The sequence below is a fragment of the Somniosus microcephalus genome, chromosome 9 (genome assembly GCF_052327205.1).
Source record: "Somniosus microcephalus isolate GS21.2 chromosome 9, FLI_Smic_1.0, whole genome shotgun sequence".
Classification (NCBI taxonomy): Eukaryota; Metazoa; Chordata; class Chondrichthyes; order Squaliformes; family Somniosidae; genus Somniosus; species Somniosus microcephalus.
In genome coordinates this window covers 69780603-69806360 of record NC_140995.1, presented here as the reverse complement: position 1 = coordinate 69806360, position 25758 = coordinate 69780603, and the positions used below count along the sequence as shown (strand labels likewise).

At 48.8% G+C, this 25758-nt stretch overlaps 1 protein-coding gene across 1 annotated transcript; it reads left to right on the top strand.

Moving 5' to 3' along the window:
• The first annotated feature begins 10375 nt into the window (after positions 1-10375).
• Positions 10376-25602, top strand: LOC147112458 (uncharacterized). The gene is made up of 11 exons (XM_085998181.1): positions 10376-10579; positions 10820-11007; positions 11055-11473; positions 11504-11884; positions 11970-12299; positions 22784-22945; positions 23581-23976; positions 24169-24423; positions 24466-24785; positions 25021-25166; positions 25587-25602. The coding sequence occupies exons 1-11, from the start codon at positions 10376-10378 to the stop codon at positions 25600-25602; spliced, it is 2817 nt and encodes a 938-aa protein (XP_085854307.1).
• Positions 25603-25758: the final 156 nt, after the last annotated feature.

Sequence of the window (25758 nt, the reverse complement as noted above, 5' to 3'; positions counted from 1 at the left end):
GTTTGTACCATTACTATGATTTTCCTACCCAAGCTTCGAACGCCAGTTTATTCTTAATTGGGCTTTACTGTCCAAGCATCAAACGCCAGCTTATAACTAGGCCGTTTGTCTTGATTTCACTGCCCATGCTTCAAACGCCAACTTATTCATCAAACGCCAGCTTATAACTAGGCTGTTTGTCCCCCAACGTGTCTTTCCGTTGCCCTTCTCTGCCTTTACTGGTTTTATTTTTCTCGTCTCATCTCGTCTGTTCGTGACCCCGTATGTCCTGTGCGTCTTTGATTCGGGTCTCATTCTCCTCCCGTGTTTGACCCCCGATGTAGTAATGGGTGTCCTTGGTGTCGAGCGGCATGGGGAGGGAGAAGAGGGCCCGCAGCGAGGCATGAAGCGAGAGCGAGAGGCAAGGAGGCAAGAGAGGCAAGCGACAAGAGACGGAGGCAAAAGCGAGGGCTACCAGTGGGCCTACAATTATACTCAGTTCTTCACCCCTTATCTGCGCGCCAAATCAGGTCAGTCCTTTGTCTAACTTTTGGCGGGCTCATCTAAAATGATTACAGCCATTTACTTTAACGACTTCTGGGGCGGTTGTCTCTTGTTTAGTGGCTTCGATATCCTGGCTGTTTGTTATTTATGAAACCTAATCGTCTTTCCTGGCTTGGCAGCTACCTGTGAGCTGTTACCGATTATTTATGCGAAGAGTTGATGGCCTTCAGATTAGGGCCATCCTGACTTGATCTGTTCCAAGGTGAAGAATACATATTCTGTGTTTACCTAGCTGTCTGGCTTTACAAAGTCTTTTCACAGATCCACGCATGTTAGGTTTCATTTCAGGGCCTGCCTTTTTGCAGGGCCTTGCTTTTAAAATCCTGTCAGTTTTGGTCACAGGTTTCAGAAGCCATTTTGGGTACCCTTTTTAATAACTTGTCCATACAGGGTCCCTTTATCCAATAACTTTGGGGAATGTGGGAATTTTGAGAACCCTACATACTGACACCGTCCACAATACTGACGCTGTCCACAATATTGACACTGTCCACAATACTGACACCGTCAACAATACTGACCCTGTCCACAATACTGACCCCGCCCACAATACTGACCCCGTCTAGAATACTGACACTGTCCACAGTACTGACCCTGCCCACAATACTGACCCTGTCCACAATACTGACCTGGTCTACAATACTGACCCAGTCAACAATACTGACCATATCCACAATACTGACCATGTCCACAATACTGACCAAGTCCACAATACTGGCCCCATCCACAATACTGACACTGTCCACAACACTGACCATGTCCACAATACTGGCCCTGTCCACAATACTGACCATGTTCACAATACTGACATCATCCACAACACTGACCCTGTCCAAAATACTGACCATGTCCACAATACTGGCCACGTCCACAACACTGACCTGGTCCACAATACTGACCATGTCCACTATACTGACCTGGTGCACAATACTGACCCTGTCCACAATACTGACCATATCCACAAAACTTACCATGTCCACAATGCTGACCATGTCCACAATACTGACCCCATCCACAATACTGACACTGTCCACAATACTGTCCCTATCCACAATACTGACCTGGTCCACAATACTGACCCCGTCCACAATACTGAACCTCTCCACAATACTGAACCTCTCCACAATACTGACCCTGTCCACAATACTGACCTGATCCACAATACTGACCCTGTCCACAATACTGAAACTCTCCACAATACTGACCCTGTCCACAATACTGAACTGGTCCACAATATTGACCCTGTCAATAATACTGACCGGGTCCACAATACTGACCCAGTCCACAATACTGAACCTGTCCACAATACTGACCTGGTCCACAATACTGACCCCGTCCACAATACTGACCATGTCCACAATACTGACCCTGTCCACAATACTGACCCTGTCCACAACACTGACCTGGTCCACTGCACTGACCCCGTCCACAATACTGACCATGTCCACAATACTGACCCTGTCCAGAATTCTGACACCTTCCACAATACTGACCCCGTCCACAATACTGACCGGGTCCACAATACTGACCCCATCCATAATACTGACCCCGTCCACAATACTGACCCTGTCCAAAATACCGACCCGCCCATAATCCTGTCCATGTCCACAGTAGTGAGTGTTGCTGGTGTTACTGGTGCTAGTGTTACTGGTGCTGGTGTTATAGAAATTTACAGCACAGAGGGAGGGCAGACACGGTGGCATAGTGGTTAGCACTGTTGCCTCACAGCGCCAGGGTCCCGGGTTCGAATCCGGTCTCGGGCGACTGTCTGTGTGGAGTTTGCACATTCTCCCCGTGTTTGCGTGGGTTTCCTCCGGGTGCTCCGGTTTCCTCCCACAGTCCAAAGATGTGCGGGTTAGGTTGATTGGCTATGATAAATTGACCCTTAGTGTTAGGGGGATTAAATACGTGGAGTTACGGGGATAGGGTGGGATATGTGTTGGTGTAGGGGTTACGGGGATCGGGTGGGATATGTGTCGGTGCAGGCTCGATGGGCCGAAATGGCCTCTATCTGCACTGTGGGGTTTCTGTGTGATTCTGTGATTCGGCCCATCTTGTCCATGCTGGCCAACAAAGAGCTTTCCACCCTAATCCCACTTTCCAGCACTTGGTCCGTAGCCCTGTAGGTTACGGCACTTCAAGTGCATATCCAAGTACTTTTTAATGTGATGAGGGTTTCTGCCTCTACCACCCTTTCAGGCAGAGAGTTCCAGACCCCCACCACCCTCTGGGTGAAACAATTTCTCCTCAAGTCCCCTCTAAACTTCTGACCAATTACTTTATATCTCTACCCTCTGGTTATTGACCCTTCTGCTCAAGGAAATGGGTCCTTCCTAGCCACTCTATCTAGGCCCCTCATAATTTTATACACCTCAATTAGGTCTCCCCTCATCCTCCTCTGTTCGAAAGAAACAACCCCAGCCTATCCAATCTTTCCTCATAGCTAAAATTCCCCAGCCCAGGCAACAGCCTCGTGAATCTCCTCTGCATCCCCTTATAGTGCAATCACATCCTTCCTGTAATGTGGTGACCGTAACTGCACACAGTATTCTAGCTGCGGCCTAACTAGTGTTTTATACAGTTCAAGCATAACCTCCCTGCTCTTGTATTCTATGGCTTGGCTAATAAAGGCAAGTATACCGTATGCTTTCTTTCTGGTGTTACTGGCGCTGGTGTTACTGGTGGTGGTGTTACTGGTGCTGGTGTTACTGGTGTTACTGCTACTGGAGTTACTGGTGCTGGTGTTACTGGTTTTACTGGTTCTGGTGTTACAGGTCATGGTGTTACTGGTATTGCTGGTGCTGGTGTTACTGGTGCTGGTGTTACTGGTGCTGGTATTATTGTTGTTACTGGTGCTGGTGTTACTGGTATTACTGGTGTTGGCGTTACTGGTGCTTGTGTTACTGGTGCTGGTGTTACTTGTTCTGGTGTTACTGGTGCTGCTGTTACTGGTGTTATTGGTGCTGGTGTTACTGGTGCTGGTGTTACTGGTGCTGATGTTACTGGTGCCGGTGTTGCTGGTGCTGGTGTTACTGGTGCCAGTTTTACTGCTGCTGGTTCTACTACTGTTACTGGTGTTACAGGTGCCGGTGTTACAGTTGTGATTGGTGCCGGTGTTACTGGTGCTGGTGTTACTTGTGTTACTCGTTCTGGTGTCACTGGTGCTGGTATTACTGGTGATACTGGTGCTCGTGTTACTGGTGTTACTGGTTCTCGTGTTACTGGTGCTGGTGTTAATGGTGCTGGTGTTACTGGTGCTGGTGTTCCTAGTGTTACTGGTGCTGGAGTTACTGGTGCTGCTGTTACTGGTGCTGGTTTTAATGGTGCTGGGGTTACTGGTGCTGGTGTTACTGGTATTACTGGTGTTGGCGTTACTGGTGCTGGTATTACTGGTGCTGGTGTTACTGGTGTTACTCGTTCTGGTGTTACTGGTGCTGGTGTTACTGTTGTTACTGGAGCTGGTGTTACTGGTGCTGGAGTTACTGGAGTTACTGGTGTACTGGTGCTTGTGTTACTGGAGTTACTGATGCTGGTGTTACTGGTGCTGGTGATACTGATGCTGGTGTTACTGGTGTTACTCGTTCTGGTGTTACAGGTGCTGGTGTTCCTGGTGTTACTGGTGCTGGTGTTACTGGTGTTACTGATGCTGGTGTTATTGGTGTTACTGGTGCTGGTGTTACTGGTGCGGGTGTTACTGTTGTTACTGGAGCTGGTGTTACTGGTGCTGGTGTTACTGGTGCTGGTTTTACTGGAGTTACTGGTGTACTGGTGCTTGTGTTACTGGAGTTACTGATGCTGGTGTTACTGGTGCTGGTGTTACTGATGCTGCTGTTACTGGTGTTACTCGTTCTGGTGTTACTGGTGCTGGTGTTCCTGGTGTTACTGGTGCTGGTGTTCCTGGTGCTGGTGTTACTGGTGTTGGTGTTACTGGTGTTACTGGAGCTGGAGTTGCTGGTGCTGGTGATACTGGTTTTACTGGTTCTGGTGTTACTGGTGCTGGTGTTACTAGTGCTGGTGATACTGGTGCTGGTTTTACTGGTGCTGGTGTTACTGGTGCTGGTGTTACTGGTGTTACTGGTGCTGGTGTTACTGGTATTACTGGTGTTGGTGTTACTGGTGCTGGTGTTACTGGTGTTACTGGTGCTGGTGTTACTGGTGTTACTCGTTCTGGTGTTACTCGTGCTGGTGTTCCTGGAGTTACTGGTGTACTGGTGCTTGTGTTACTGGAGTTAATGATGCTGGTGTTACTGGTGCTGGTGTTACTGGTGCTGGTGTTACTGGTGCTGGTGATACTGGTGCTGGTGTTACTGGTGCTGGTGCTACTGGTGCTGGTGATACTGGTGCTGGTGTTACTGGTGCTGGTGCTACTGGTGCCGGTGTTACTGGTGCTGGTGTTACAGGTGCCGGTGTTACTGTTGTTACTGGTGCTGCTGTTACTGGTGTTACTGGTGCTGGTTTTACTGGTGCTGGTGTTACTGGTGCTGGTGCTACTGGTGTTACTGGTGCTGGTGTTACTGGTATTACTGGTGTTGGCGTTACTGGTGCTGGTGTTACTGGTGTTACTGGTGCAGGTGTTACTGTTGCTGGTATTACTGGTGTTACTGGTGCTGGTTTTTCTGTATTTTTGTGTTACTGGTGCTGGTGTTACTGGTGTTACTGGTGCTGGTGTTACTGTTGCTACTGGTGTTACTGCTGCTCATGTTACTTGTGTTACTTGTGCAGGTGTTAATGGTGCTGCTGTTACTGGTGCTGCTGTTCCTGGTTGTACTGGTGCTGGAGTTACTCGTGCTGGTGTTACTGCTGCTCGTTATAATGGTGCTGGTGTTACTAGTGTTACTGGTGCTGGTGTTACTGGTGTTACTGATGCTGGTGTTATTGGTGTTACTGGTGCAGGTGTTATTGGTGCTTGTGTTATTGGTGCTGCTGTTACTGGTGCTTGTGTTAATGGTGCTGGTGTTACAAGTGTTAATGGTGCTGGTGTTACTGTTGTTAATGTTGCTGTAGCTACTGATGTTTCTGGTGCTGGTGTTACTGGTGCTGGTGTTATTGTTGTTACTGGTGCTGGTGTTACTGGTATTACTGGTGTTGGCGTTACTGGTGCTGGTGTTACTGGTGCTGGTGTTACTGGTGTTACTTGTTCTGGTGTTACTGGTGCTGCTGTTACTGGTGTTATTGGTGCTGGTGTTACTGGTGCTGATGTTACTGGTGCTGGTGTTACTGGTGCTGATGTTACTGGTGCCGGTGTTGCTGGTGCTGGTGTTACTGGTGCCAGTGTTAATGCTGCTGGTTCTACTACTGTTACTGGTGTTACAGGTGCCGCTGTTACAGTTGTGACTGGTGCCGGTGTCACTGGTGCGGGTGTTACTGGTGTTACTGGTGCTCGTGTTACTGGTGCTGGTGTTAATGGTGCTGGTGTTACTGGTGCTGGTGTTCCTAGTGTTACTGGTGCTGGAGTAACTCGTGCTGGTGTTACTGGTGCTGGTTTTAATGGTGCTGGAGTTACTGGTGCTGGTGTTACTGGTATTACTGGTGTTGGCATTACAGGTGCTGGTGTTACTGGTGCTGGTGTTACTGGTGTTACTCGTTCTGGTGTTACTGGTGCTGGTGTTACTGGTGTTACTGGTGCTCGTGTTACTGGTGCTGGTGTTAATGGTGCTGGTGTTACTGGTGCTGGTGTTCCTAGTGTTACTGGTGCTGGAGTTTCTCGTGCTGGTGTTACTGGTGCTGGTTTTAATGGTGCTGGAGTTACTGGTGCTGGTTTTACTGGTATTACTGGTGTTGGCATTACTGGTGCTGGTGTTACTGGTGCTGGTGTTACTGGTGTTACTCGTTCTGGTGTTACTGGTGCTGGTGTTACTGTTGTTACTGGAGCTGGTGTTACTGGTGCTGGTGTTACTGGAGTTACTGGTGTACTGGTGCTTGTGTTACTGGAGTTACTGATGCTGGTGTTACTGGTGCTGGTGTTACTGATGCTGGTGTTACTCGTTCTGGTGTTACTGGTGCTGGTGTTCCTGGTGTTACTGGTGCTGGTGTTACTGGTGTTACTGATGCTGGTGTTATTGGTGTAACTGGTGCTGGTGTTATTGGTGCTGGTGTTATTGGTGCTGCTGTTACTGGTGCTTGTGTTACTGGTGCTGGTGTTACAGGTGTTACTGGTGCTGGTGTTACTGGTGTTAATGGTGCTGGACCTACTGGTGTTTCTACTGCTGCTGTTACTGGTGCTGCTGTTACTGGTGTTATTGGTGCTGGTGTTACTGGTGCTGGTGTTACTGGTGCTGGTGTTACTTGTGCTGGTGTTAATGGTGCTTGTGTTACTGGTGCTGGTGTTCCTGGTGTTAATGGTGCTGGGGTTACTCATGCTGATGTTACTGGTGTTACTGGTGCTGGTGTTACTGATGCTCCTGGTGCTGGTTTTACTGGTGCTGTTGTTACAGGTGCTGGTGTTACTGGTGCTGGAGTTACTGGTGTTGGTGTTACTAGTATTACTGGTGTTGGCGTTACTGGTGCTGGTGTTACTGGTGCTGGTGTTACTGGTGTTACTCGTTCTGGTGTTACTGGTGCGGGTGTTACTGTTGTTACTGGAGCTGGTGTTACTGGTGCTGGTGTTACTGGTGCTGGTTTTACTGGAGTTACTGGTGTACTGGTGCTTGTGTTACTGGAGTTACTGATGCTGGTGTTACTGGTGCTGGTGTTACTGATGCTGCTGTTACTGGTGTTACTCGTTCTGGTGTTACTGGTGCTGGTGTTCCTGGTGTTACTGGTGCTGGTGTTCCTGGTGTTGGTGTTACTGGTGTCACTGGAGCTGGAGTTGCTGGTGCTGGTGATACTGGTTTTACTGGTTCTGGTGTTACTGGTGCTGGTGTTACTGGTGCTGGTGATACTGGTGCTGGTTTTACTGGTGCTGGTGTTACTGGTGCTGGTGTTACTGGTGCTGGTGTTACTGGTATTACTGGTGTTGGTGTTATTGGTGCTGGTGTTACTGGTGTTACTGGTGCTGGTGTTACTGGTGTTACTCGTTCTGGTGTTACTCGTGCTGGTGTTCCTGGTATTACTGGTGCTGGTGTTACTGGTGCTGGTGTTACTGGTGCTTGTTTTACTGGAGTTACTGGTGTACTGGTGCTTGTGTTACTGGAGTTACTGATGCTGGTGTTACTGGTGTTACTGGTGCTGGTGATACTGGTGCTGGTGTTACTGGTGCTGGTGCTACTGGTGCCGATGTTACTGGTGCTGGTGTTACAGGTGCCGGTGTTACTGTTGTTACTGGTGCTGCTGTTAATGGTGTTACTGGTGCTGGTTTTACTGGTGCTGGTGTTACTGCTGCTGGTGTTACTGGTGTTACTGGTGCAGGTGTTACTGGTGCTGGTATTACTGGTGTCACCGGTGCTGGTTTTTCTGTATTTTTGTGTTATTGGTGCTGGTGTTACTGGTGTTACTGGTGCTGGTGTTACTGTTGCTACTGGTGTTACTGCTGCTCATGTTACTGGTGTTACTGGTGCGGGTGTTAATGGTGCTGCTGTTACTGGTGCTGCTGTTTCTGGTTGTACTGGTGCTGGAGTTACTCGTGCTGGTGTTACTGCTGCTCGTTATAATGGTGCTGGTATTACTGGTGTTACTGGTGCTGGTGTTACTGGTGTTACTGATGCTGGTGTTATTGGTGTTACTGGTGCAGGTGTTATTGGTGCTTGTGTAATTGGTGCTGCTGTTACTGGTGCTTGTTTTAATGGTGCTGGTGTTACATGTCTTAATGGTGCTGGGTGTTACTGTTGTTAATGTTGCTGTAGCTACTGATGTTTCTGGTGCTGCTGTTACTGGTGCTGCTGTTACTGGTGTTATTGGTGTTGGTGTTACTGGTGCTGGTGTTACTGGTGTTATTGGTGTTACTGGTGTTATTGGTGCTGGTGTTACTGGTGCTGGTGTTACTGGTGCTGGTGTTACTTGGTGCTGGTGTTCCTGGTGTTACTGGTGCTGGAGTTACTTGTGCTGGTGTTACTGGTGCTGGTTTTAATAGTGCTGGTGTTACTTGTCTTACTGGTGCTGGTGTTACTGATGCTCCTGGTGCTGGTTTTACTGGTGCTGTTGTTACAGGTGCTGGTGTTACTGGTGCTGGAGTTACTGGTGCTGGTGTTACTGGTATTACTGGTGTTGGCGTTACTGGTGCTGGTGTTACTGGTGCTGGTGTTACTGGTGTTACTCATTCTGGTGTTACTGGTGCTGCTGTTACTGGTGTTACTGGTGCTGTTTTTTCTGTATTCTTGTGTTACTGGTGCTGGTGTTACTGGTTTTACTGGTGCTGGTGTTACTGGTGCTGGTGTTACTGGTGTTACTGGTGCTGGTGTTATTGGTGTTACTGGTGCTGGTGCTTTGGTGCTGGTGTTACTGGTGCTTGTGTTACTGGTGCTGGTGTTACAGGTGTTACTGGTGCTGGTGTTACTTGTGTTACTGGTGCTGGAGTTACTGGTGTTTCTTGTGCTGGTGTTACTGGTGCTGATGTTACTGGTTTTACTGCAGCTGGTGTTACTGGTGCTGGTGTTACTGGTGCTGGTGTTACTGGAGTTACTAGTGGTACTGGTGCTTGTGTTACTGGTGTTACTGGTGCTGGTGTTAATGGTATTACTGGTGTTGGCGTTACTGGTGCTGGTGTTACTGGTGTTACTGGTGCTGGTGTTACTGGTGTTACTCGTTCTGGTGTTACTGGTGCTGGTGTTACTGGTGTTATTGGTGCTGGTGTTACTGGTGCTGGTATTACTGGTGCTGGTGTTTCAGGTGCCGGTGTTGCTGTTGCTGGTGTTACTGTTGCCGGTGTTACTGGTGCCGGTGTTACTGGTGCTGGTGTTACAGATGCCGGTGTTACTGCTGCTGATTTTACCAGTGTTACTGGTGTTACAGGTGTCGGTGTTACTGGTGTTACTGGTGCTGGTGTTAATGGTATTACTGGTGTTGGCGTTACTGGTGCTGGTGTTACTGGTGCTGGTGTTACTGGTGTTACTCGTTCTGGTGTTACTGGTGCTGGTGTTACTGGTGTTATTGGTGCTGGTGTTACTGGTGCTGATATTACTGGTGCTGGTGTTTCAGGTGCCGGTGTTGCTGTTGCTTGTGTTACTGTTGCCGGTGTTACTGGTGCCGGTGTTACTGGTGCTGGTGTTACAGATGCCGGTGTTACTGCTGCTGATTTTACCAGTGTTACTGGTGTTACAGGTGTCGGTGTTACTGGTGTGACTGGTGCCGGTGTTACTGGTGCTGGTGCTACTTGTGCTACTCGTTCTGGTGTTACTGGTGCTGGTATTACTGGTGTTACTGGTGCTGTTTTTTCTGTATTCTTGTGTTACTGGTGCTGGTGTTACTGGTTTTACTGGTGCTGGTGTTACTGTTGCTGGTGTTACTGGTGTTACTGCTGCTCATGTTACTGGTGTTACTGGTGCTGGTGTTAATGGTGCTAGTGTTACTGGTGCTGGTGTTCCTGGTGTTACTGGTGCTGGAGTTACTCGTGCTGGTGTTACTGGTGCTGGTTTTAATGGTGCTGGTGTTACTGGTGTTACTGATGCTGGTGTTACTGATGCTCCTGGTGCTGGTTTTATGGGTGATTGTGTTACTGGTGCTGGTGTTACTGGTGCTGGTGTTACTGGTGTTACTCGTTCTGGTGTTACTGGTGCTGGTGTTGCTGTTGTTACTGGAGCTGGTGTTCCTGGTGCTTGTGTTACTGGTGCTGGTGTTACTGGAGTTACTAGTTGTACTGGTGCTTGTGTTACTGGAGTTACTGGTGCTGGTGTTCCTGGTGTTACTGGTGCTATTGTTACTGGTGCTTGTGGTACTGTTGCTGGTGTTACTGGTGTTAATGGTGCTGGTGTTATTGGTATTACTGGTGCTGGTGTTATTGGTGCTGGTGTTACTCGTGCTTGTGTCACTGGTGCTGGTGTTAGAGGTGTTACTGGTGCTGGTGTTACTGGTGTTACTGGTGCTGGAGTTACTCATGTTTCTGGTGCTGGTGTTACTGGTGCTGGTGTTACTGGTTTTACTGGTTTTGCTTTTACTGGTGCCGGTGTGACTGGTGCTTGTTTTACTGGTGCCGGTGTTACTGATGATATTGGTGCTGGTGTTACTGATGCTGGTCTTATTGGTATTTACTGGTGCTGGTGTTACTGGTGATGGTTTTACTGAGGCCGGTAATACTGGTGCTGGTGTTACTGGTGCCGGTGTTACAGGTGATGGTGCTGCTGGTGCTGGTGTTACTGGTGCCGGTGTTACTGCTGCTGGTTTTACTGTGTTACTGGTGTTACAGATGCCGGTGTTACTGGTGTTTCTGGGGCCGGTGTTACTGGTGCTGGTGTTACTGGTGATACTGGTTCTGGTATTACTGGTGTTACTGGTGCTGGTGTTACCGGTGCCGGTGTTACTTGTGTTACTGGTGCTGGTGTTACTGGTGCTGGTGTTACTGCTGGTGGCTTTACTGGTGCTGGTGTTACTGATGTTGCTGGTGCTGGTGTTATTGGTGTTACAAGTGTGGGTGTTACTAGTGTGGGTGTTACTGGTACTGGTGTTACTGGTGCCGGTGTTACTTGTGTTACTGGTGCTGGTGTTACTGGTGCTGGTGTTACTGCTGCTGGCTTTACTGGTGCTGGTGTTACTGATGTTGCTGTTGCTGGTGTTATTGGTGTTACAAGTGTGGGTGTTACTAGTGTGGGTGTTACTGGTACTGGTGTTACTGGTGTTACTGGTGCTCGTGTTACTGATGCTGGTGTTACTGGTGTTACTGGTGCTGGTGTTAGTGGTGCTGTTGTAACTGGTGCTGGTGTTACTGTTGTTAATGGTGCTGGTGTTACTGGTGCTGGTGTTACAGGTGCCGGTATTTCTGGTGCTGGTGTTACTGGTGCTGATGTTACTTGTGCCAGTGTTACTGGTGCTGGTGTTAGAGGTGCCAGTGTTACTGCTGCTGGTTTTACCAGTGTTAATTGTGTTACTGGAGTTACTAGTGGCACTGGTGCTTGTGTTACTGCAGTTACTGGTGCTGGTGTTCCTGGTGTTACTGGTGCTATTGTTACTGGTGCTGGTGGTACTGTTGCTGGTGTTACTGGTGTTAATGGTGCTGATGTTACTGGTGCTTGTGTCACTGCTGCTGGTGTTACTGGTGTTACTGGTGGTGGAGTTACTCGTGTTTCTGGTGCTGGTGTTACTGGTGCTTGTGTTACTGGTGCTGATGTTACTGGTGTTACTGGTGCTAGAGTTACTCGTGTTTCTGGTGCTGGTGTTACTGGTGCTGGTGTTACTGGTTTTACTGGTTTTGCTTTTACTGGTGCCGGTGTGACTGGTGCTGGTGTTACTGGGGCTGGTGTTACTGGTGCTGGTGTTACTGGTGCTTGTTTTACTGGTGCCAGTGTTACTGGTGCTGGTGATACTGTTGCTGGTGTTACTGATGCTGGTCTTATTGGTATTTACTGGTTCTGGTGTTACTGGTGACGGTTTTACTGAGGCCAGTATTACTGGTGCTGGTGTTACTGGTGCCGGTTTTACTGGTGTTACTGGTGCCGGTGTTACTGGTGCTGGTGTTACAGGTGATGGTGTTGCTGGTGCTGGTGTTACTGGTGCCGGTGTTACTGGTGCTGGTTTTACTGGTGCTGGTGTTACAGGTGCCGGTGTTACTGCTGCTCGTTTTACTGTGTTACTGGTGTTACAAATGCCAGTGTTACTGGTGTTACTGGTGCTACTGGTGCTGGTGACACTGGTGCTGGTGTTACCAGTGTTACTGGTTCTGGTATTGTTGTGTATGTGCCTTTAAGAGAAGAACTGATTCTATACTGCAGTACCGGCAGTGACCACCCCTGTATATAAAGCCATAGCAGGCTTCTGTATTTCAGTCTTAAGTTACTTTCTGTTCAAGTAAATACCTGTTTTATTGTTCTCCTGCAGTCCGTGTATTATTTATACTCGGACATTACACTGGCGACGGGCAGGTTCGAACTCACCTGCAGTACTGCATCACCTCACGGGGATCTTTTCCCTGAAGCGAAGCTTCTTGGAGGTCGAAGTCAGAACAGCGGTCGTCGACCACGGGTAACCGCCCAGGGATCCATCGGAGAGTTGCAGGGGAGGCTGTGGAGAGCTGGGCCTAGCTCCCCAGTAGAGGTGTTCCAGCAAGTCGTGCTGGTAGCAGGTAGTGCGCTGACCCTTCCAGACTGCGGCGGGCTCGGGCTCGATCGAGCGGCTCTGCAAAGGGGCCGTGCAGCGTTGTCAGGTGGAAGAGAGAGAGAGAGAGGGTGGAGCGCACAGGGCATGGTCGGTGCTCAAGAACAGGGCAGCGCGGAGAGAATAGAACGTGGGGAAGGAAAAGTGATATGCGCTGAAGCCGCAGATTGCTGCCATTACCCTGTAGAATGCTAGGAGCAGTGTGGCAGCAAGGGGAAGAAGGAAAAGCGCGGGAGGCGCCATTTTATTACATTGGGGAAGAAGGAAAAGCGCGGGAGGTGCCATTTTAAATCACCCAAGATGCCGAAGAGTGGCAGTATCACTGCTTTCGACAATGAGGTAGAAGACTGGACCACATATGTGAAAAGAATTGAAGTGTACTGCAAGGCAAATGAGGTGGCCGATGGAAAGAAGGCGTCGGTATTATTAAATTTGATGGGCATGAGAATGTACGGTGTGATAATAATAATAACTTGTTATGTCATCACTTCCTGTGAACTGTGAACTATGAACTATGAACTGTGTACATACCTCACTTCCTGTCATATGTCACTTCCTGTTGGACTGGTGTAAATACTGGACTGTTCAGTATTGTAAGAGGCTTCTACCAGAGGCATGGTAAAGACCTCTCTTGTTTCTAGTGTGTTTATAAGTTACTTAAAGCTTATTTTAAAGTTACTTGATGGTAAGACTCCTTTTTCTTACATCATACGGCCTATTGCGGAATGTAATTACCCCAGCTAAACCAATGGAGAAAAGTTTTGAAGAGATTGTTAATATCTTACAGGAACACCTAAACCCTACACTGCTGCTGATAGCAGAAAGATTCAAGTTCCATAAAAGAAACCAGCACAAAGATGAGTGCAATGCTGACTATCTTACGGAGCTACACAAGTTATCGAAGCACTGCCAGTTCGGAGCAAGTCTGGCAGATACCTTGCGGGATAAGTTTGTCTGCAGGCTCCAGAGTGAAGGAACCCAGAAATGACTACTTTCGGAAAAGGACCTGACGCTAGAACAGGCTTTCAGCGTGGCAGTATCCTACGAAGCAGCAGCACAGGGAGCTGCGGAAATACAACAGAAACCACAGGAATACAGCGCTAATGAAATGGCGTATGGAGCAGAAAAGTGCTATCGCTGTGGCAGAACAACCCATGATCAGAAGGACTGCTGGGTTAAGGACAAAGTATGCAGGCAATGTGGGAAAATGCGACACATAGCAAGAGTCTGCAGGTCGGGAAAGAAAACCAACACTACAAGAACTACTAAGGAAAAGTACAAGAAAGTAAAGAAATTGACAGACAGTAGTTCGGAAGATCAGGAGAGTGATAAGGACTCCGGGAGCAGGAGACTAAGTTGTCTAAAGTTACACAACGTGATCGCAAAGGAGGATCACCGAACCATTTGGGTCACCCGCATGATAGCAGGGTCCCCAGTAAAGATGGAATTGGACACAGGATCAGCCCTAACTGTCATGAATCGACGAGACTATGAGCGGCTATTCTCACACATACCCTTGAAGGACACGTCCATTGTATTGAAGACATAGTTGGGGCAAAAAGTCTACCCCAGAGGAAAAATAAGGGTGCCAGTTGAAAACAACGGCAAGGAAACACAGAAACTGTATCTATATATACTATCAGATGGAGGACCACCATTATTGTGATGTGAATGGATCCAAAAAATACAATTGGATTGGCATTCCATTCAGGCGCTAACTGTGACTGATAAAAAAGGATGATGACGTCACACCTGGACGACTGTCAAAAATTCTAACTGACACGAAAGAGGTGTTCCAACAAGGACTTGGGACTCTAAAAGGAGTAACGGCAATGATAAAAAATCGAAGATAACGCAAACCCAAAATTTTTTAAGGCCAGACCGGTACCTTACACAATCCACCCAGCCGTTGAAGCAGAGCTGGAGAGTCTGGAGCATTCGGGTGTGCTGTCCAAGGTGGACTGGAGCGAGTGGGCAACACCCATCGTTCCTGTAATGAAGAAATCATGGAGCAGCACGCCTGGGGAACCGAAGAAGGTTCGCATCTGTGGGGACTTCAAGGTAACTGTGAATCCAGTCCTGCACACAGTACAATATCCACTTCCACATTTAGAAGATATTTTCGCCTCACTATCTGGAGGGAAACGCTTTACAAAGATTGATCTGGCCCAAGCGTATCTACAAATGGAGGTGGAAGAAGTGTCTAGGAAATACCTCACGATGAACATTCACAAAGGCCTTTACCAGTACAATTGACTGGTATTTGGGGCAGCATCAGCCCTGGCTATTTGGCAGAGGGCGATGGAACAAGTCCTGCAAGGGATCCCGGGGACCCAGTGTTATTTGGACGACATCCTGGTTACGGGCGAAAATGACAGTGAACACCTTGCCAACCTGGAGCAGGTGCTCACAAGATTACAGGAATATGGGCTACGAGCCAACCGCCCCAAATGCGAGTTCTTCAGGAGACAAATCTCGTATTGTGGCCACATGATTGATGAGGAAGGGTTGCATAAGTCGCCGGACAAGATTGAGGCTGTAGTCAAGGCTCCAGCAATGGAAAATGTGTCGCAACTGAGGTCGTTCCTCGGGTTGGTGAACTACTACCATAAGATCTTGCCGAATTTATCCACAATTCTGCACCCACTGAACGCCCTACTGCAAATTGGAGTAACATGGAAATGGAGTGATGAGTGTAAGCGTGCCTTTCAGAAATGCAAATGCCTAATCACTTCAAAAGAAGTATTGGCCCACTACAATCCAACACTACCGATTCGGTTAGCATGTGATGCGTCTCCCTACGGCATCGGAGCGGTGCTGTCACACAAATACCCTGATGGTTCAGAGAGGCCAATAGCCTTTGCGTCACGCTCATTAACCTCAGCCGAGCGTAACTACGCCCAGATTGACAGGGAGGCCCTCAGCCTGGTTTGGGGGGTGAAGAAGTTCAATCACTATCTGCACGGGCAGAAATTTACCCTACTGACTGATCATCAGCCCCTGGTCTCCATTTTTAACCCAAAGAAGGGCGTTCCGGTGATGACGGCGCAATGGCTGCAAAGATGGTCACTTTTTCTAGTGGCACATCAGTACGACATAGAGTATAAGGGTATGAAACAGCATGGAAATGCTGATGGGCTGTTGTGCCTACTGTTGCCTATGGTGGAGGAAGCACCTGCAGTGGACCCTGTTGAGGTATTCCATGCGACCATAGTCGAATGTCTACCTGTTACAAACTTAAGTATAGAGAAGGAAACCCGAAATGACCCGACACTCTCTCGGGTCTATGATTTGACGGTGAAGGGATGGCCAGCACATGGTGACTCACTGTTGCCAGCATTCTCGCCAAGGAGAGAACAGCTGTCAGTGTGCCGGGGGACCTTGATGTGTGGATCCCGAGTGGTAATTCCACCCAAGTTGAGAGACAGAGTGCTCAATGAACTTCATGAGGGTCATCTGGGAGGGGTAAAACTGAGGAGCCTAGCCAGGGCATTTGTGTGGTGGCCGGGAATCGATAAAGAAATCAAGGATATGACCAAGAGATGCACAGGATGCCAGAAGGTCCAAAACGCTCCACCACAGGCCCCGCTACATCCATGGGAGTGGCCCTCATCTCCATGGCAACGGGTACACATTGATTTTGCTGGTCCATTTATGGACTCAATGTTCCTAATCCCTGTGGACGCCCATTTGAAATGGCCAGAGGTCATCAAAATGTCCTCCACCACCACGGAGAAAACTATTGCAGTCCTACGGACCATCTTCGCCAGGAATGACTTGCCAGAACAGATTTGCTCCGACAATGGGCCACAGTTTGTGTCAGAGGATTTCCGGAGGTTTCTGAGGAATAATGGGGTGAAGCATTACACATCTGCCCCATAGCATCCAGCCACAAATGGATTGGCTGAGAGGTTTGTTCAGACCTTTAAAAAGGCCATAAAGGCAATGCATAATGACGACATACCACTACAACACAAGGTGGATAATTTCTTGTTTGCTTACCGGAATGCGACACATGCAGTCACCAACCAAGCTCCAGCCATAATGTTCTTCAACCGAAGGCTAAGATGTCGCCTGGATTTGCTCAAACCAAACATAAGACGAGATGTTGAGGATAAGCAATTCCAGCACATAAATGAGAAGCCAACCAGGAGCTTCAAGATAGGGCAACCAGTCTTGGCCCGCGACTACCGAACAGAAAAATGGCAGCCAGGAACGATATGCACACAGCAGAGACCACTAATGTACACAGTGGACGTTGGAGAGAGCATCGTGAGACGCCATGCTGACCAGATTCTAGAGTCACAGGAACAAGCCAAACCCATACCACGAGCAGGTGCACCTGGTAATCAACCCGAAGTACAGATTGTGTCTACCTCAGAAGCAGTGGTATTGGAAGCTGACGAACCAACCAATGACAATGAGCCAGAATCAACTCCGCCGCAAGAACAGGATACTCGAGAAAGGCACTATCCAGTCAGGATCAGGAAGCCTCCTCAAAGACTGAACTTATAAATGATTATTTCAGTTGATGTATATAGTACAGAGAAAATTGTAATTGTAATTAGTTATTATTTAGTTGTTAAATGAATGTTATGTACTGTTTATCTAAAAGGGGAGGAATTGTTGTGTATGTGCCTTTAAGAGAAGAACTGATTCTATACTGCAGTACTGGTAGTGACCACCCCTGTATATAAAGCCATAGCAGGCTTCTGTATTTCAGTCTTAAGTTACACTCTGTTCAAGTAAATACCTGTTTTATTGTTCTCCTGCAGTCTGTGTATTATTTATACTCGGCCATTACAGGTATTACTGGTGTTACTGGTGCTGGTCTTACCGGTGCCAGTGTTACTTGTGTTACTGGTGCTGGTGTTGCTGGTGCTGGTGTTACTGGTGCCGGTTTTACTGGTGTTACTGCTACCGGTGTTACTGGTGCCGGTGTTACTGGTGCTGATGTTACAGGTGCCGGTGTTACTGCTGCTGGTTTTACTGGTTTTACTGATGTTACAGGTGCAGGTGTTACTGGTGTTACTGGTGCTACTTGTGCCTGTGTCACTGGTGCTGGTGTTACTGATGTTACTGTTTCTGGTATTACTGGTGTTACTGGTGCTGGTCTTACCTGTGCCAGTGATACCTGTGTTACTGGTGCTGGTGTTGCCGGTGCTGGCGTTACTGCTGCTAGTTTTACTGGTGCTGGTGTTACTGCTGTTACTGGTGCTGGTGTTATTGGTGTTACTAGTGTGGGTGTTACTGGTTTGGGTGTTACTGGTGCTGGTGTTACTGGTGTTATTGGTGCTGGTGTAACTGATGCTGGTGTTACTCATTCTGGTGTTACTGGTGCTGGTGTTACTGATGCTGGTGTTACTGGTGTTACTCATTCTGGTATTACTGGTGCTGGTGTTATTGGTGTAACTGGTGCTGGTGTTACTGTTGTTACCGGTACTGGTGTTACTGGTGCTGGTGTTACTGGTGCTTGTGTTACTGCTGCTGGTGTTACAGGTGTTACTGGTGCTGGTCATAGAGTCATAGGCCTAGAAATTCACTGGCCTTAGCGCCGCTTTTGAGGCGCTAGAGGGCCTAGCGCCGAAGTTATGGCCAGTTTAGAAATTGACAGGGGCCCTAAATCGGCGTTAGGCCGGTAGCGCTGCGCCGGCACCGATGACTTCATCGGTGTGCGCAGCGTCCCGGTTGCCATGGTAACCCGCCCGACCTCGGAAATTGAGTTGCGGCCGCCTCGCCCGTGGCAGCCGCAAGCAACGTTCTGGCAGAGGTGCCTTACAGAACTTTGCGCCGGCGCATTAAAGGCCCCGCGGCGGCCGGCCGCTTTCCCGCCGGCCGCCTGGCCGCAGCTCCCTCCCCGGACTTCCCCCCCCCCCCACCCCGGAACAGAAGCAAACTCGGCACTTGTCCGAGGTGCCGGGCTCATTTTTAAAAAGATTATCGCGGGCCGCGGCCGGGTGCAGGCAGCTCCTCCTTAACGGAAGGAGGAGGCCTGCACTTCCCGAGCCTGCCGCACCGCAGCGGGCGCCGCAGCGCCGGAATAGCGCCGCAATGCGGCGCGTGGCGCCAGTTTTGAGGCACTGAGACCCCTCAGTAGCGCCGGCAGCCGTTTGGGCGCGGCGCTACTGAATTTTTGGCGCGCGCAGGGGGACTTAGCGCCGGCACTAACTTCCGGCGCTAAAGCCCTCGCTGCGCCAAAACCGAATTTCTAGGCCATAGAGTCATAGAGTTTTACAGCACAGAAAGAGGCCCTTTGGCCCATCGTGTCTGCGCCGCCCATCCATCCCTGTCCAGTCTAATCCCATTTTCCAGCATTTGGTCCATAGCCTTGTATGCAATGGCATTTCAAGTGCTCATCCAAATGCTTCTTGAATGTTGTGAGGGTTCCTGCCTCCACCACCCTTTCAGGAATTGAGTTCCACATTCCAACCACCCTCTGGGTGAAGAAGTTCCTCCTCAAATCCCCTCTAAATCTCCTGCCCCTTACCCTGAATCTATGCCCCCTTGTTATTGACCCCCCCACTAAGGGGAAAAGTTCCTCTTTATCTACCCTATCTATGCCCCTCATTATTTTGTACACCTCAATCAGGTCCCCCCTCAGCCTTCTCTGCTCCAAGGAAAACAACTCCAGCCTGTCCAGCCTCTCTTCATAGCTGAGGCGCTCCATCCCAGGTAACATCCTGGTGAATCTTCTCTGCACCCTCTCCAAAGCAATCACATCCTTCCTATAGTGAGGCGACCAGAACTGCACACAGTACTCCAGCTGTGGCCTCACCAGCGTTTTGTACAGCTCCATCATAACCTCCCTGCTCTTATATTCTATGCCTCGGCTAATGAAGGCAAGTATCCCATATGCCTTTTTAACCACCTTATCTACCTGCTCCGCTGCCTTCAGGGATCTATGTACATGTACACCAAGGTCCCTCTGACCCTCTGTACTTCCTAGGGTCCTACCACTCATTGTGTATTCCCTTGCCTTATTTGTCCGTCCAAAATGCATCACCTCGCACTTTTCAGGGTTAAATTCCATTTGCCACTTCTCCGCCCATCTGACCAACCCGTTTATATCGTCCTGTAGCCGGAGGCTTTCCTCCTCACAATTTACCACCCCACCAATTTTCGTGTCATCTGCGAACTTACTGATCATACCTTTTACATTTTCATCCAAATCATTTATGTAGATCACAAACAACAAGGGACCCAGCACCGATCCCTGAGGTACCCCACTGGACACAGGCTTCCAGTCACAAAAGCAACCTTCGACCATCACCCTCTGCCTCCTGCCACTCAGCCAGTTTAGGATCCAACGCGCCAAGGCACCCTGGATCCCATGGGCTCTTACCTTCTTGACCAGTCTCCTATGCGGGACTTTGTCAAAAGCTTTACTGAAGTCCATGTAAACCACATCCACAGCATTTCCCTCATCCACACACCTAGTCACCCCCTCGAAAAATTCGATCAGATTTGTCAGACATGATTTACCCTTGACAAAGCCATGCTGACTATCCCCGATTAATCCTTGCCTCTCCAAGTGGAGATTAATTTTGTCCCTCAGAATTTTTTCCAATAATTTCCCCACCACAGATGTTAGACTCACTGGCCTGTAATTCCCTGGTTTATCCCTGCTACCCTTCTTGAATAATGGTACTACGTTAGCTGTTCTCCAGTCCTCTGGTACATCCCCTGTGGCCAGAGAGGTTCTGAAAATTTGTGTCAGAGCCCCTGCAATCTCCTCCCTTGCCTCCCACAGCAGCCTGGGATGCATCTCGTCCGGGCCTGGGGATTTATTCACTTTTTGGCCCGCTAAAACCACTAGCACCTCCTCCCTCTCGATGCTAATATGTTCAAGTATGTCACAGTCCCCTTGCCCGATTTCTATGTCTGCATCGTCTTTCTCCATAGTGCACACAGATGCAAAAAATTCATTTAAAACCCCGCCTACATCCTCTGGCTCTACACACAGATTGCCACTTTGGTCCCTAATGGGCCCTACCCTTTCCCTGGTTATCCTCTTGCCCTTAATATACTTATAAAACATCTTAGGATTTTCCTTTATTTTGCTCGCCAGTGTTATTTCATGGCCCCTCCTCGCCCTCCTAATTTCTTTTTTAAGTATGCCCCTGCACTTTTTATACTCCTCTAGGGCTTCTTCTGTCTTTAGTCTTTTGTAACTGCCAAAAGCCCCCCTTTTATTTCTAATGCATTTTTGTATATCCCTTGTCATCCAAGGTTCCCTTTGCTTGTTGGTCCCACCCTTGACCTTTACAGGAACATGTTGGCGTTGTACTCTCTCTATTTCCCTTCTGAAAGTCTCCCACTGTTTTGATGTGGATTTTCCTATAAGCAGCTGCTCCCAGTCCACTTTGGCCAGATCCTGCCTTATCATATTAAAATCGGCCTCCCCCCAATTTAGAACCCTTATTTCCGGGCCGTCTTTGTCTTTTTCCATGACCACCTTAAATCTCACCGAATTATGGTCACTGTCGCCAAAATGCTCTCCTACTGACACTTCCACCACTTGCCCGGCTACATTCCCCAGAATTAGGTCCAGTACCGCCCCCTCTCTTGTCGGACTTTCTACATGTTGGCTCAAAAAGCTCTCCTGGATGCACTTTAAGAATTCTGCACCCTCTAAGCCTTTCACACTCTGACTGTCCCAATTTATATTGGGGAAGTTGAAATCCCCCACTATTATTACCCTATTATTTTCGCACTTCTCTGAGATTTGCCTACATATCTGTTCCTCTATCTCCCCCTGACTGTTTGGGGGCCTATAGTACACTCCCAGCAAAGTGCTTGCCCCCTTTTTGTTTTTAAGTTCTACCCATATGGCCTCATTAGAGGAACCCGCTAATATATCATCCCTCCTTACAGCAGTAATTGACTCCTTAATTAATATTGCAACACCCCCTCCCCTTTTACACCCCCCTCTGTCTCGCCTGAAGATTCTATACCCCGGAATATTGAGCTGCCAGTCCTGACCCTCCCTCAACCATGTCTCCGTGATAGCAACAATATCGTACTCCCATGTGTTCAACAACAACTTCAGTTCATCCACCTTATTTGCAAGACTCCTTGCATTAAAATAAATGCCTTCCAGCCCTGCCATATTCTCTTTTGCCTTCACATATTTGCTCTGCCTTCCCAGCTGACTTGTTTTTCCCTCTGTATTTGGCCGTAAATCACCCCCTACTATAGCTCCACTCTGTACCCCAACCCCCTGCCAAGTTAGTTTAAACCCTCCCCAGCAGTGCTAGCAAACCTCCCCGCAAGGACATTGGTTCCCCCCTGGTTCAGGTGTAAACCGTCCGACTTGTACAAGTCCCACCTTTCCCAGAAGCAGACCCAGTGATCCAGGAAACTAAAGCCCTCCCCCCTGCACCATCCCTTTAGCCACGCATTCATCTGTTCTATCTTCCTATTCCTATACTTACTGGTGCCAGTGTTACTGGTGCTGGTGTTACTGATGTTACTGGTGCTGGAGTTACTGGTGTTTCTGGTGCTGGTGTTACTGGTTTTACTGGTTTTGGTGTTACTGCTGCTGGTGTGACTGGTGCCAGTTTTACTGGTGTTACTGTTGCCGGTGTTACTGGTGCTGGTGTTACAGGTGATGGTGTTGCTGGTGCTGGTGTTACTGGTTTTGGTGTTACTGGTGCCGGTGTGACTGGTGCCGGCTTTACTGGTGTTACTGGTTCTGGTATTACTGGTGTTACTGGTGCTGGTCTTACCGGTGCCAGTGTTACTTGTGTTACTGGTGCTGGTGTTGCTGGTGCTGGCGTTACTGCTGCTAGTTTTACTGGTGCTGGTGTTACTGCTGTTGCTGGTGCTGGTGTTATTGGTGTTACTGGTGTGGGTGTTAATTGTGTGGGTGTTACTGGTGCTGGTGTTACTGGTGTTATTGGTGCTGGTGTTACTGATGCTGGTGTTACTGGTGTTACTCATTCTGGTGTTACTGGTGCTGGTGTTATTGGTGTAACTGGTGCTGGTGTTACTGTTGTTAATGGTGCTGGTGTTACTGGTGCTGGTGTTACTGGTGCTTGTGTTCCTGCTGCTGGTGTTACAGGTGTTACTGGTGCTGGTGTTACTGATGTTACTGGTTCTGGAGTTACTGGTTTTTGTGGTGCTGGTGTTACTGGTTTTACTGGTTTTGGTGTTACTGGTGCCGGTGTGACTGGTGCTGGTGTGACTGGTGCTGGTGTTACTGAAGCTGGTGTTACTAGTGCTTGTTTTACTGGTGCAGGTGTTAATGGTGCTGGTGATACTGGTGCTGGTGTTACTGATGCAGGTCTTATTGGTATTTACTGGTGCTGGTGTTACCGGTGCTGGTGTTACTGAGGCCGGTATTACTGGTGCTGGTGTTACTGATGCAGGTCTTATTGGTATTTACTGGTGCTGGTGTTACCGGTGCCGGTGTTACTGAGGCCGGTATTACTGGTGCTGGTGTTACAGGTGACGGTGTTGCTGGTGCTGGTGTTACTGGTGTTACTGGTGTTACAGATGCCGGTGTTACTGATGCCGGTGTTACTGGTGTTACTGGCGCTGGTGTTACTGGTGCCGGTGTTACTTGTGTTACTGGTGCTGGTGTTACTGGTGCTGGTGTTACTGCTGCTGGTTTTACTGGTGCTGGTGTTACTGATGTTACTGGTGCTGTTGTTATTGGTGTTACTAGTGTGGGTGTTACTGGTGCTGGTGTTACTGGTGCTGGTGTTACTGATGCTGGTGTTACTGGTGTTACTCATTCTGGTGTTACTGGTGCTGGTGTTATTGGTGTTACTGGTGCTGGTGTTACTGGTGCTGGTGTAACTGGTGCTGGTGTTACTGTTGTTACTGGTGCTTGTGTTACTGCTGCTGGTGTTACAGGTGTTACTGGTGCTGGAGTTACTGGTGTTTCTGGTGCTGGTGTTACTCGTTTTACTGGTTTTGCTGTTACTGGTGCCAGTGTGACTGGTGCTGGTGTTACTGGTGTTGGTGTTACTGGAGATGGTGTTACTAGTGCTTGTTTTACTGGTGCAGGTGTTAATGGTGCTGGTATTACTGGTGCTGGTCTTATTTCTGTTACTGGTGCTGGTGTTACTGATGCTGGTGTTACTGGGGCCGGTATTACTGGTGCTGGTGTTACAGATGCCCATGTTACTGGTGCTACTGGTGCCGGTGTTACTGCTGCTGTTGTTACAGGTGCCCGTGTTGCTGGTGCTGGTGTTACTGGTGCCGGTGTTACTGGTGCTCGTGTTACAGGTGCCGGTGTTACTGCTGCTCTTTTTACTAGTGCTACTGGTGTTACAGGTGCCGGTGGTACAGGTGACGGTGTTGCTGCTGCTGGTGTTACTGGTGTTACTGGTTTTACAGATGCCGGTGTTACTGGTGTTACTGGCACTGGTGTTATTGGTGTTACTGGTTCTGGTATTACTGCTGTTACTGGTGCTGGTGTTACCGGTGCCGGTGTTACTTGTGTTACTGGTGCTGGTGTTACTGGTGCTGGTGTTACTGATGTTACTGGTGCTGATGTTATTGGTGTTACTAGTGTGGGTGTTACTGGTGCTGGTGTTACTGGTGCTGGTGTTAATGATGCTGGTGTTACTGGTGTTACTCATTCTGGTGTTACTGGTGCTGTTGTAACTGGTGCTGGTGTTACTGTTCTTACTGGTGCTGGTGTTACTGGTGCTGGTGTTACTGGTGCTTGCGTTACTGGTGCTGGTGTTACAGGTGTTACTGGTGCTGGTGTTACTGGTGTTACTGGTGCTGGAGTTACTGGTGTTTCTGGTGCTGGTGTTACTGGTTTTACTGGTTTTGCTGTTACTGGTGCCAGTGTGACTGGTGCTGGTGTTACTGGTGCTGGTGTTACCAGAGCTGGTGTTACTAGTGCTTGTTTTACTGGTGCAGGTGTTAATGGTGCTGGTATTACTGGTGCTGGTCTTATTTCTGTTACTGGTGCTGGTGTTACTGATGCTGGTGTTACTGGGGCTGGTATTACTGGTGCTGGTGTTAAAGATGCCCATGTTACTGGTGCTACTGGTGCCGGTGTTACTGGTGCTGGTGTTACAGGTGCCCATGTTGCTGGTGCTGGTGTTAGTGGTGCTGGAGTTACTGGTGCTGGTGTTGCTGGTGCTTGTGTTACTGGTGCTGGTGTTACTGGTGCTGGTGTTACTGGTGTTGGTGTTACTGTTGCTGGTCTCATTTGTGTTACTGGTGCTGGTGTTACTGGTGCTGGTGTTATTGGTGCTGGTGTTACTGGTGCTGCTGTTATTGGTGTTACTGGTGCTGATGTTACTTGTGCTGGTGTTACTGGTGCTGGTGTTACAGGTGCCCATGTTACTGGTTCTACTGGTGCTGGTGTTACTGGTGCTGGTGTTACTGATGCTCCTGGTGCTGGTTTTACTGGTGCTGGTGTTACTGGTGCTGGTGTTACTGGTGTTACAGATCTTGGAGCTCCGGTGCTGGTGTTACTGGTATTACTGGTGTTGGCATTACTGGTGCTGGTGTTACTGTTGTTGGTGTTACTGGTGTTACTCATTCTGGTGTTACTTGTGCTGGTGTTACTGTTGTTACTGGAGCTGGTGTTACTGGTGCTGGTGTTACAGGTGCTGGTGTTACTGGAGTTACTGTTGGTACTGCTGCTTGTGTTACTGGAGTTACTGGTGCTGGTGTTACTGATGCTGGTGTTACTGCTATTACTCGTTCTGGTGTTACTGGTGCTAGTGTTCCTGACGTTACTGGTGCCATTGTTACTGGTGCTGGTGTTACTGGTGCTGGTGTTACTGGTGTTACTGGTGCTGGTGTTATTGGTGTTACTGGTGCTGGTGTTATTGGTGCTGGTGTTATTGGTGCTGGTGTTACTAGTGCTTGTGTTACTGGTGCTGGTGTTACAGGTGTTACTGGTGCTAGTGTTACTGGTGTTACTGGTGCTGGAGATACTGATGTTTCTGATGCTGGTGTTACTGATGCTGATGTTACTGGTTTTCCTGGTTTTGCTGTTACTGGTGCTGGTGTTATTGGTGCTGGTGTTACTGGTGCTGCTGTTACTAGTGCTTGTTTTACTGG

Coding starts and splice junctions, on each gene's coding strand:
- LOC147112458 (XM_085998181.1), top strand. CDS start 10,376: ATGGTGCTGGTGTTATTGGTATTACTGGTGCTGGTGTTATTGGTGCTG. Junction 11,008..11,054: donor CTGGTGCTGGTGTTACTGAT/GTTGCTGGTGCT, acceptor GGGTGTTACTAG/TGTGGGTGTTACTGGTACTG. Junction 24,786..25,020: donor CCCATGTTGCTGGTGCTGGT/GTTAGTGGTGCT, acceptor CTGGTGTTACAG/GTGCCCATGTTACTGGTTCT.